At 48.1% G+C, this 11,391-nt stretch overlaps 1 protein-coding gene across 2 annotated transcripts in view; it reads left to right on the top strand.

Annotated features, from left to right (window-relative positions):
* The first annotated feature begins 1,021 nt into the window (after window positions 1–1,021).
* PDLIM1 (PDZ and LIM domain 1) overlaps window positions 1,022–11,391 on the top strand; it is a 35,537-nt gene continuing 25,167 nt past the window's right edge. For both annotated transcript variants that reach the window (XR_013996722.1, XM_081104357.1), the window contains exon 1: window positions 1,022–1,200. Coding sequence is in view for 1 of the 2 variants with exons in the window: in XM_081104357.1 (XP_080960483.1) it covers window positions 1,105–1,200 (96 nt within the window). In the remaining variant the exon portion in view is untranslated. The remainder of the gene's footprint in view (window positions 1,201–11,391) is intronic.

Below are 11,391 nucleotides of genomic sequence, written 5' to 3'. Positions count from 1 at the left end.
CATGTAAGACGGTGATTAATACAATGGAGAAAAATAAAGCAGAGGGAAGGTGACAGCGTTCTAGAGGCGGGTTAAGTAGGGCGCTGGGAGATGGTGACATCTGAACAAAGAGGGCGGGGTGAGCATTCCAGACAGAGGCCCCGAGGCAGGAGCGCAGGAGCCCGAGGTGCGGCGGGGGGCAGCTGGAGGAGATGAGGTCAGAGAGGGTGTGGGCCTCCTTGTGGGTGGCCCCGTAAGCATTTTAAGGATTTCGGCTTTACTCAGCATGAAGCAAGGAACCAGTGGGCAGCGTGAGACACGGAGAAAGCGAGGGTGCCAGGAGGCCAGTGGCAGGCTGGGAACCAGTCTTCCTATGCAACCCAGTGCCCTTTCCTCTTCTTGGCTAGCTCTCGGCCCGCCCAGACAAGAGGTCTGAGCTGTAAGGTCAGAACCCACAGCGAACTCCAGCCCGGAGGAAGTTTCCTAGGAAGGTTCTGAATTCCAAATACTGTACCACACCGTGCGACGGCCTCATTAGCATTATAAACGCACCCAGGCGGGCTTCCCTCGCCAGGGGAGCGCCAGCTGGGTAGCCTCGGGCAAGTCTCTTAACCTCAGGCCACCCTGTTACCTCGGCTGTAAAATGGGGCCAGGTGCCCTGTCTGCTCCGTAGATTCCAGAGATCACTCGATTGCACCTTTTACACGTCATTATCGTCTACAAAAGGCAAATGTGACGGTGGGGCTGCTCTCAGAGGGCAGACTCTGCACAGCACTTCCAATCGTTTTACCAAGCGCCAAGCCCGGGTCCGCCGGAGCCTGCAGGCTTCTCACCTAGCGCCCTCGGCGGTGCTGGGGTGGCCCCAAGACCAGACCCCAGGCTCTTTCTCTGCCCCAGTCCCTAACCCTCAGCGAGACACTGGGCCACTGGGCGGGGAGGACGCGCGGGGCGGGAGGCCTCACCACCGCCTGGGCGGAGCCGCCCCCGCCCCGCCCGCCCCGCACTCCCCGCCCCGCGCTCCCGGCCCGCGGCGCGCGCACTCGGAGAGCTGCCGGGGAAGCCCAGCGCGCCCGCCGCGTCCTGCCGCGTCTGTCTTCGCGGGTCGCCGCTCGCCTTCGCGGTGCCATGACCACCGAGCAAATAGTTCTCCAGGGCCCGGGGCCATGGGGCTTCCGCCTCGTGGGGGGCAAGGACTTCGAGCAGCCTCTCGCCATTTCCCGGGTAAGAGCAGCCTGGGGCGCGCGGGGAGCGGGGTGCGCCGCGGCTGGGGAGCGGCGGGACCCGGGGGAGACCTGGGAGGCCGGGGCCCCGTGGGCGCTGTCGGAGACCGCGGTTTCGGGAGCCGGGGACGGAGCTGGGGCTGCGGGCGCATCCAGGTGCGCCGGGCGCCCCGCGCATTGAGCGCTTCCCGCGCGCCTCGGGCCCGCCGCCCCTTCCCAGACGCTGCGCTCGGAGAGCCAGCCGGCCGCCCGCGCGCAGCTCCCGTGTCCGTGAGAAAGAAGGGGGCACTTTTCGTTCCTTCGCCTTGGAGGCGCGTCCAGGCGTGTGGACGCGCTTTGTCCGGCGGTGAGAGGAGCAGGGGCCCCGCAGACCCCGCACATTGGGAGCTAACACCTTTCGGGTGTTCAAAGTCTCCGAGTGGCGGAAGGTCGTTTGGAAACGCCCGGACCATCTGTACAGCGAGGTGGGGTGGGTGGGAAGTTTACTGGGGCCAGTGAGATGAACTTTAAACACCTCCCAAACGACTCGTTTCTCAGCCTTTGGACCTGATCCATGGCGAGGTCTCACCTCCCTAATGCCTTTTGGGAAAAAGGCGGAATTTTGGAAACAAAAAAAAATCCCCCGAATAAACCTTTTTGGACATTCTCCTCCCCCTGCGGGAGTGGCCGTGATCATATTTCTTCCTGGCATTCCCGGATTATCAGCCGATCAGCACTTTTCGAAACCCCGGGAATACTTGAATCAAAGGAATGATTACATTCTCAGAAGGGCCTCATCTCTTTGGAAGGGCCCAGGTTCCGTCAGAGACCTCCAGACCCATCGCCCTCAAATAAAGCAGAAGCCGCGGGAGACCCAGCCTGGGTGTTGGGGCCCAGGCTTTGGTCATGAGGCTGGGCTACAGGCAAGCCTGAGGTCCCGCTGAGAGTCATCACATGCGCTGCCTGCTCCTACCAGGCGGCCAATCAACATTTTTGGACCAAATGAATAAAAGGAGCAAAAAGCACTGCCTGGTGTCCTCGCCTTGCCTTCAGGTCTCACCTTCCATTCTTGGGCCCATCTGCTAAAGCTGACCCTAAACTTGCCTCTTCAGCTACCAGAGTATCTTTTTTCTTGGAGGGGAGTGAGAGTGGAGAGAGAAGGGGAAGGTCCCTGTGGGTCCTTCTGACTTAAGTCCCTGCCACCAGCAGCTGAAGGAATACAGTGGGAGGTGCAAGGGGAAAACAATTGGGGGCCTCCTCTTGGCTTCTCTGCCCACACTTCCTTTCAGGTGGGGCTATGGGACTGAGGAGGTTTTCTGTGATCCTTCCTCTCCCCTCTCCCCTCCGCCCTCCCAAAAAAGGCAGGTGTCAAGAGTTCTTAGGCCCTATCTCCCCGCTACCTCCCACCTGCTGCCCTGCAGGGACTTCTTTGATTGTTATGGCAGGTACAGGCTGTCTTCCCAAATTCCTCAAGTGCAGAAACTGTGCCTCCTCCTTCTCTGGACCCCCACCCCCAAGCCTGGCAAAGAGCTGAACCTGGCCATGCCCAGTAAATCTTTTCAGGCTTATTAGTAAGTGCTCGTCCAGGGAAAGCACATTTAGACTCGCTTACCTCATAGTCCATTTGTCCCCACTCTTTGTGTCTATAATTAACCTGTCAGCTCTCTCCACTTCTGAATTTGTATATGACGTGCAGCCTTTTTTTTAAGGAGTGGAAGATCTCTTGGTAATCTGTTAAAAGGGCAGTTACCGCCTGGCATTTTAACTGCTTTCAAAAGTTAATGTGGGTGGCACTGTGTAGGAATGACAAAATATGGGTTGGAAAGCAACAGTGTAAATTCATTAGTTTGTACTTTCACATATTAATGAATTCATTTGTTTATTATCACATGTTTAATCAGCGCGTTCCAGAAACTGCAAAGCCCTGGGGGTCTCAGAAATGGGAGGATACAGCTCTATTCTCAAGGTGCCCATGGTCTAGTGAAGGAAGCTCATCTTTACCTTGGCAGGTGCTTTAATTGAAAAGCGAAAGTGACTCAGAGGAGGTGACATGCGCATGCTGACAGTGACTTACTTGTTTCTTCATCTCATTTCCACATGGAAAAATTGGGGTCTGCTCCTGGGGATGGGAAAGTGGCCTGGTTTTTGATGCTTCCTCGAGCCGAACCTGGGGTGGGCCTTCTATTGTGGAGGCCGCCTTCTCTAACCCTGCGGTGGAGATAACCCCGGCCACTGGCTGTGAGTTATGGTGTGCGAGAGTGCTCTGTGAACAGTGAACAATGGGGAGGAGGTGTGAGCACTGAGCTGGAGGTGTACACACCTTCTGGTTGGTAGGTGTGTTATAGTTAGCATCTGGGCAGATGGAGTTTGCTAGTATGGATTTGGATATGTAGACTTTGAGTCTCCACACCAAAGCAAACCATAAAATTAGGCCGGGAGAGGAGTGCCTTTTATTTAGTTTTGTTTGCTTTCTCTTACATGGATTATTCTGGTAGTGGCTCTAGTCTTTTGTTAAATTGCTAAAGCTTCTGAATATAACTCTAATCTGTGTACTTGAAATTGTTTTTTACATATATATATAGTTTTTTATTGATTTCAGAGAGGAAGGGAGAGGGAGAGAGAGATAGAAACATCAATGATGAGAATCATTGCTTGGCTGCCTCCTGCACGCCCCCTACTGGGGATCAAGCCTGAAACCCAAGCATGTGCCCTTGACTGGAATAGAACCTGGGACCTTTCAGTCTGCAGGCGAATGCTCTATCCACTGAGCCAAACTGGCTAGGGCTTGTGTGTGTGTGTGTGTGTGTGTGTGTGTGTGTGTGTGTGTTTTAACTTATTTTTTGTGAAATAAAGTCATAAAATATAATTGCATAGCAAACAATTATAAAGTAAATAAATGCCTGTATAGTCACCACCACCCAGGTCAAGAAATAGAACATTGCCAGCGCCCCAGAAGCTCACTACCCGTAACCCTATCATGACTTACGCTTATCACCTTGCTTTTCTTTATAGTTTCACCGCCCAGATATGCCTCCTGAACACCATAGCTTCATTTTGCCTGTTTCTGAGCAGAATCATGCACGTACGTTGTGTGTAGCTACGTTTGCTCCTCCGTGTTTTCATCTATGTTATTGTGATGACAACATTTCAATCCAGCTTTTCAACTTTAAATGGACATAAATTAGCTTCCTTTCTGTCCCAGTTTCTTAATATTTTGGACTCCCTGATGATGCACACACTGGCCACTGTCCCCCTGAGGGTTTTTTTCCTGCTCCAAATCTACCGTTGTCTATCCTCTTGAGTTTTTGTTTTTCTGTGTCAATTTCCTTTTTTAAAAAAACATATATTTTTATTGATTTCAGAGAGGAAGGAAGAGAGAGAGTCATTGATCAGCTGCCTCCTTCCGGCCCCACACTGGGGATGGAGCCCCCAGGCCCTACCAGAATCCAACCGTGACCGCCTGGTTCACAGGTCAACGCTGAACCACTGAGCCAGGCAGCTGGGCTCTATGTCAATTTCTTATTTCCTCTGGTTGCTTTCAAGGTTTCAGAGAATCCACACCCAGGCCCAAATGGCTGCTGAGTGTATGTTGACTGTTTTTCTCTCCCAGCAACTGACAAAAGACAGGAAGGGGTGGGGCCAGAGATAGGGGTGCTCTTGTGGGAGGAGCTGCTCATTTTCCTCTCGAGTCCTGGGGAAGCCTTTGCTAAGATAGCTTGTGGGTTTGTGGCCAATTGCTCAATATTCTAAGGGATGCTTAATAATAGATACTCTGTTGCCAGAGGGGCTTTTCTGATTTTTCAAGAGTGTTATATCCAGACTCACTGAGGTTTACATCATGTCATAAAGGTCAGGGCTCATCTGTCAGATTATGAAAACCTAGAAATGCCCATGAAGGCTCATTAGGTGTTAATAGCCCTTGCTCTGCACTCCCTCATTCTGTGAAATCCATTACTTGAGAAATATTAGCTGCTCCAGCTGGTCACAGCTGATCTAAGGAGGTGGGAGGAAGAGGCTGGATCAAAGGGAATAGCATGTAAGTGAATGCTGGAGCCTCCTGGCCTGAAATTTACCAAGCCATGTCATGACCCCTAACCAGAGGCCCCCTCCCCCCCTTTGTGGATATCAAAGGGGCTGGTTTGTCTTTGAGGAGGAGAGGGGGGAGAAGAATGGCCGTAAGGTATTGCAGCCTGGCAGGTGACTGAGGGGAGAGGATCGTCTAACCACTGAGGTCATACTGTCCTGCTGGTCGGGACTGGGAAAAGCACCAGGGAATTGCTTTTGTGCTGGGGCCAGGCTTGTACCGGCTTCCAGGCCGTGCTCATTCCTTAGGCTGGGGCTTGCCTTGCTCCAGGGAGGAGAGGAAAGCTGGTGTTGGCCTTTACGGAGAGGAAGGTCAGGCCCCCGTAGCCTGGGCGATTGGCTAGGACTTCGGTTATGGGTGGTGATTGCACACGGGGCTCCCGGGGCTTGTTCGGAAACTTTTGAAAGACTCAGTGACTTCTTGATACATTAAGGTATTCTGTTTTGCTCTCTGCTTTTTAATCATGTTCCTACCTAAGAAATGATGGTTCCTTCAGACTGAGAGCAAAAAGTCTCTTTGAACTGCCACGCTTAGTGTTAAGAGCTTCCGTTTGCACTGAGCATGAAATGAAGCTTAAGGCACAAATCCTCTGCATGTACCTGAATCCCTCTTTATTGCCACATTTCCTTGGAAAACGGTCATAGAGCAATCAACATTTTGACACGTTCTTGTGGTTTTCAGGCCAACCTACATAAAATCATACAGTTTCACTTGGCCCCAGCCATTGGTGGTTCTTAAAGGCCCATGACACTGAGATTCAACTTGAACCCCAAACTTCATTATTCTAGTCTTGTTCCATATAATACTACCTTCATTTATGCTATCTCACCTCCTTGTAAAGAGTACTTAAATTGATTTACAACACCAAATGTATTTACAGTATTTAAAACATTAAGAACACACGTAATAAGGTTTATGAACATAGCCCAAAAGAGAGATGTGTCCGGACCTTTAAATCAGGTGGTTTCGGAAATTGTGTACGACGTTTAGCTGGGAGTTTTCTGGCCACGGCAAAACAGGAATCAGGTTGAGTTATTGACACATCTGGAACGAAATTACTTCTACAATACTCGGTTTGCAAAGAACTTCAAGGATGTTGACCAACATTATAGGGACTGTATTTTATAAAAAACTCTTTTGGTAAGAGATAGAGAAATGCTTTTCTAAATGGACGTTTCTCTCAAGGGCCTTCTGTGCACTTTAACGGGAGTGCAAAGCCCTTACAGTTGTTTTTGGAGGAGCTGAGATGTAGTTCTAAGTATTTTTTTTGTTTACCTTGATGAGTTAACATCATTCAGGAAGAGAACTTCGGGGAAAGGATAGTCAACATCCCCCTTGATGGTTCCAAACCTGGTAAACATCAGAATTTCCTGGGAAGCTTATTTAAAAAAAAGTAGATTTATGGGTCTCACTTGTAGACCTTCAGTAGATCTAAGTTGGGGCGTGGAGATCTATGTATTTTTTATAACCCTTAGGGGATCTGATGTCTAACTTGTTTAGGAACCGTTGCCTCATCCTTGCAAATACTAGTTTTCCTGACTTATTGGTGAGTTGGGTCAATTTCTGGCCTAATATTTAGATGCCAATTGCAAGAGTCAAGGTTAACCATGTTCTGTGACTATTCAGGAAATTGGCCTATATTCTGTCCACAGGTAGAAGTCGGAAAAAATTCTTAATAGAGACCATTTTTCCCCCTGGGTGGGGAGCTCTGCATCAGAACTGTGTAAACTGTTTGACAAATATCTGGTTAAAACCGGCATTTCTATCAGAAGGACGGCAGTGCAGTTTGTCATCCGGACTGGAACACTGTTTAGAATGAAATGAAAGTGCTTTTGATAATCAAGATGGGAAAGTTGGTTACTGTCCTGTGCAAACCAGGGCATCTTATAATCTTAGTCATAAAATGTTTCTACATATGATTTTGCTTTATATAACTTTTTTTTCCCCAATCCTCATCTGAGAATATGTTTTTATTGATTTTAGAGAGAGGATTGGTTGCCTCCCTTGCGCACCCCAACTGGGGATTGAACCTGCAACCTAGGTATGTGCTCTGACCAGGAATTGAACCTGTGACCTTTTGGTGTACGGGATAATGCTCTAACCAACTGAGCCATCCGGCCAGGGCAGCTTTACATAACTTTTTAACTACGCCAGTGGTTGGTTACAAACACATTTGCATGAAGGGGTCAGGAGGCAACATAAATGAGTTTTGACTCAAGGATGAGGTAGTAAGAAAATGAAATTAATAGCTTCAAGAATGATGATAAATGGCAACTGGTACGAAGTTTCTGTGTTGAGGGCAATAGAGCGTAGGGGTGGGGGGCTGGGCCGTGGCTGAATGGAGCGCATATGCCCCATCTAGAGGGCACAAGCTCTGTAGCTGGTGCTGATTGTTGCCGTCGGGAATATAGGTCCAGAATGCCTAGGTTTTCTGATTTTTCACAAGAAGCTGAGAATCTAGGGGTTTTGTATGAAATTTACTGACATGTAATTATTAGCAAGTAATTTAAGTTAAAAAAAACCAAAAAAACAAGATTGCAGGCTGGATTCATTTCATGGGCCTCCAGCTTTCAATGTTGAGCCTAGGGAGTTAAAGGAACCCCATCTAGCTGTCAATGCAACGTGCTATTTTAATGGAACTGCCTTCTGCAAGGTCCACAGGGGGAAGCCAGCCTCCCAGTGGTTGGCCTGGAGGCTGACTGGTGACCCTGCATGGGTCTGTTTCTTTAACTGCCATCAGGAGAGTATTGTCACTCAGTCACCTTAATCTCAGCAAAACTAAAGCTTGGTGTTGTTTCTTGGCAGTAACTGGGCAGTTGAGTCAAATGCCATGTTTAGATTCCTTTGTTCTCCATTGTTTCCCAGATAAGGTACAATCTTGTTAGAAGGAAATTAACAGGGCTCTTGCAGTCTGATCTCCTTACATTTCCAGCCTCATCCTCTTCCTCTCCCTTCAGGTCCTGTGTTTCATCCCTGCCAGTCCACATGCTGTTCCTGTAACTTGGTATGCGTTTTCCCGTCTCCTGCAGTGACTTTGCACAGTTTTAAGCAACATCTCCTCCAGGGAGTCGTCCCTGATTCCACCCTTAGGTTCCCACTGCCTCTTGGCTTGCTTCTAGCACAGCACTCATCGGCCGTTGTCCATGCCTGTCTTTCTTAGGAGGTTGTGATTGACCCTTTTCCATCTGGGTTCCACGGCCTGTGTGGGTACCGGAATCTACAAACAATAGCTCATGTTTTTAGAGTTTGACACTGTGCTCTGCCTGAATCATCTCATGTAATCCTCATAACAGCCTTCTGAGGTCAGCACTGCTAGTCCCCATTTCAGAGATGAGAAGAGTGAGGCACACAAAGGTGACATATCCCGCCCAAGGAGACTTAGTTTATAGGTGGCAGAGACAGGACTTGAACCCTGACCATCTGACTTCAGAAGCCACATCTTAATCAACAAGCTACACTGTCTTTCAGAATGTACTTAAGGAATGACTGTCTGATGAGTGAGTGAATGAGTGAGAGAGAGGGAGAGAGAGAGAGAGAGAGAGAGAGGAAGGATAAAGTAGAAACATGCCATTATCACAGAGGAAGGTTACCTCTTCGTTTGTCATGGCCAGTGTGGGTATGCATGCAGTTCTGCATAATAACAATATTTAAGTATTTAGACGTAAAGTGAAGAAAGCAGGAGAGCTATATCAAAGTTCTAGTCTGCACCATTTAGAAGTGAAATGAAACTCTTCAAAACCTTCTGTGTGCTCAGGAGTCTGTTAGTGTTGCACAGGCTTTAAAGATGCAATGAGGAGCTTGCCGTGTAGGGCGGGTGTGCAGGCCTGCCTCTGAGCAGACGTCTGCCGGGCGGGACAGGAGTGAAGAAGACACGAGCGAATTCTCCAGAAAAGAGCAGGTTGGTCATTAGTGGAAATTATTGTGCCTAAAACCCATTCTTAGGCAGCAAGCGTTGTGTGATTGAGTTGTATGGTCTCTGGGGAAGAAAGCTGGGGAAGGGGTTTTGAGGATGTCCGTTCAGTTAATGCGTCTGTTTCTTTGGAGGAGAGTATAGGATTTCCATTTTAGAAATGGAAGCTGACTCTTCATGCGCTGGTTCTGATGGAATTTGATGGTCAGGAGGAAAGTAGAAAGGAAATGGTGGCATACTGGCTTACGTGGATGGACTCTGGAGCCCACAGCCTGCCACTCACCAGCTAATAACCTCAGGAAAACCACTTAACCCCTGTACCCCCGTTTCCTCATCTGTCATGAGGCAGTAACAGTCCCCCCACCTGATAGTATCACAAGGATTGGTGAGTTCACCCTTGACCAGAACTGATGATTATGATGAATAGAGAGTGTAGTAAGGATTGGAGCCCACCAGTCAAGATGGTGCTGGAGGTAGGTCTCCCTGAGGCCCTTCCAGTCCGTGTTCTGATTTGTGTATTTTATAAGGGATGAGGTTGCCGGGCCCCCAGCTCAGCACAGAGCAATTGAGCCGATTGTCCTATGACAGGAGGCTCCCAGGCTGCGGCAGGATCTGTGACACTCCAGTACCTTTTGTAGAATGTGATGAGTCCCCTTAATTCTGGATTTCTCTTTCGCTTTGGGCTGGGAGCATCTGCTTGTGGCTTTGTGGTAAAGCAGAAAGGGAGTCTGGTGTCAAGTTCAGGCTCAAGCCGTTAGCTGTGTGAACTTGAGTCAGTCACAGCTTCTGTGGGTCCGTTTCCTCATCTGTCATATTAGATGTTGGTGGTGAGGTCATCATTATTAAAATCTCAAAGAGGAAATTGGGTGTGAAAGGGCTTTGTAGAAGGCAAATGTACATATTTTTTTATTGATTTCAGAGAGGAAGGGAGAGGGAGATAGAAACACCCATGATGAGAGAGGATCACTGATTGGCTGCCTCTTGCATGCCCCCTACTTGGGACGGAGCCAGCAACCTGGGCATGTGCCCCGACCTGGAATTGAACTGTAATCTCCTGGTTCATAGGTCAGTGCGCAACCCTGAGCCACACTGGCCAGGCGAAGGCAAATCTGTAATTTGTTTAAGTCATTTAAAAAAACACCCCAACAGCTCATAAAAGAATGAATTCATTTTTATTTAATTAATTTCTTAAAATTAATTTATTTTAATTAGTTAATTCAATATATTTAATCTCTTTTTGTTAGCTACATAAATTGATTCTGAAACCTTCCTATTAAATGATACATTGCATTTACATGGTTACTTGTCTATTTCCGTTTAAAAGTTTACATGTAATTTCATCCAAGTCCCATCTGATGATGTTGTCTTGTAACACTCTAAGATTTCCTTTGGCTTCTCATCAGTTTGGCTTTAAGAAGAAGAAAAAAAAAAGTAGATGGGAAGATAGATGGCCAGGCCTTGATTACTCAGGCTCAGGGCTCTTGAGACCAGTTCCGGCTTGTCCTGGACCTGTGGGATGTTCTTAGCAGAAATGCCTCTCCCACAGGACTGTTTGAACCAAATGCTGGAAATTCCAGAGCACTTAGCCGCTGAGTATCTCAAGAGAAATACTTAAAAATATGTAAAATCAAGAGAAACTTCCTTTTTCATCTTTTCAAACCTTTTCTCCCACTCCCATCATTTTAGTTTTGTGAGTGGTCACGTTCCAGGGTAGCCATGCTGAGAGAAATTCTTATTTGATCCCTTTTTAAAATAGTCACTTTTAAAAAAAATTTCTATATTGATTAAGATATTAAATATGTGTCTTTATCCCCTCTTTGCCCCCCCTTACCCTCCCCCCACTCATGCCCTCACCCCCCCCCCCCCCCCCCCGGTGTCTGTGTCCATTGGTTAGGCTTATATGCATGCATACAAGTCCTTTGGTTGATCTCTCCCCCTTACCCCCACCCTCCCCTACCTTCCCTCTGAGGTTTCGATGTTCTTCTGTCTCTGGATCTGTTACTGTTCATCAGTTTATGTTGTTCATTATATTCCACAAATGAGTGAGATCATGTGATATTTATCTTTCTCTGATAAAATAGTCACATTTTTTAAAGGGTAAAATTAAGCATGAATACATATTAAATAACACTAGATATTCTAGAGTCAATCATTCACTGGACAACTATTTATGGAGTACCTACTATGGGCTTGGCATGGTGCTGGGCACGGGGGGTACC

Source organism: Myotis nattereri (genome assembly GCF_964212035.1).
Source record: "Myotis nattereri genome assembly, chromosome: 13".
Lineage (NCBI taxonomy): Eukaryota > Metazoa > Chordata > Mammalia > Chiroptera > Vespertilionidae > Myotis > Myotis nattereri.
Note: the sequence above shows the minus strand (reverse complement) of the source record. Positions and strands in the feature narration are given on the sequence as shown.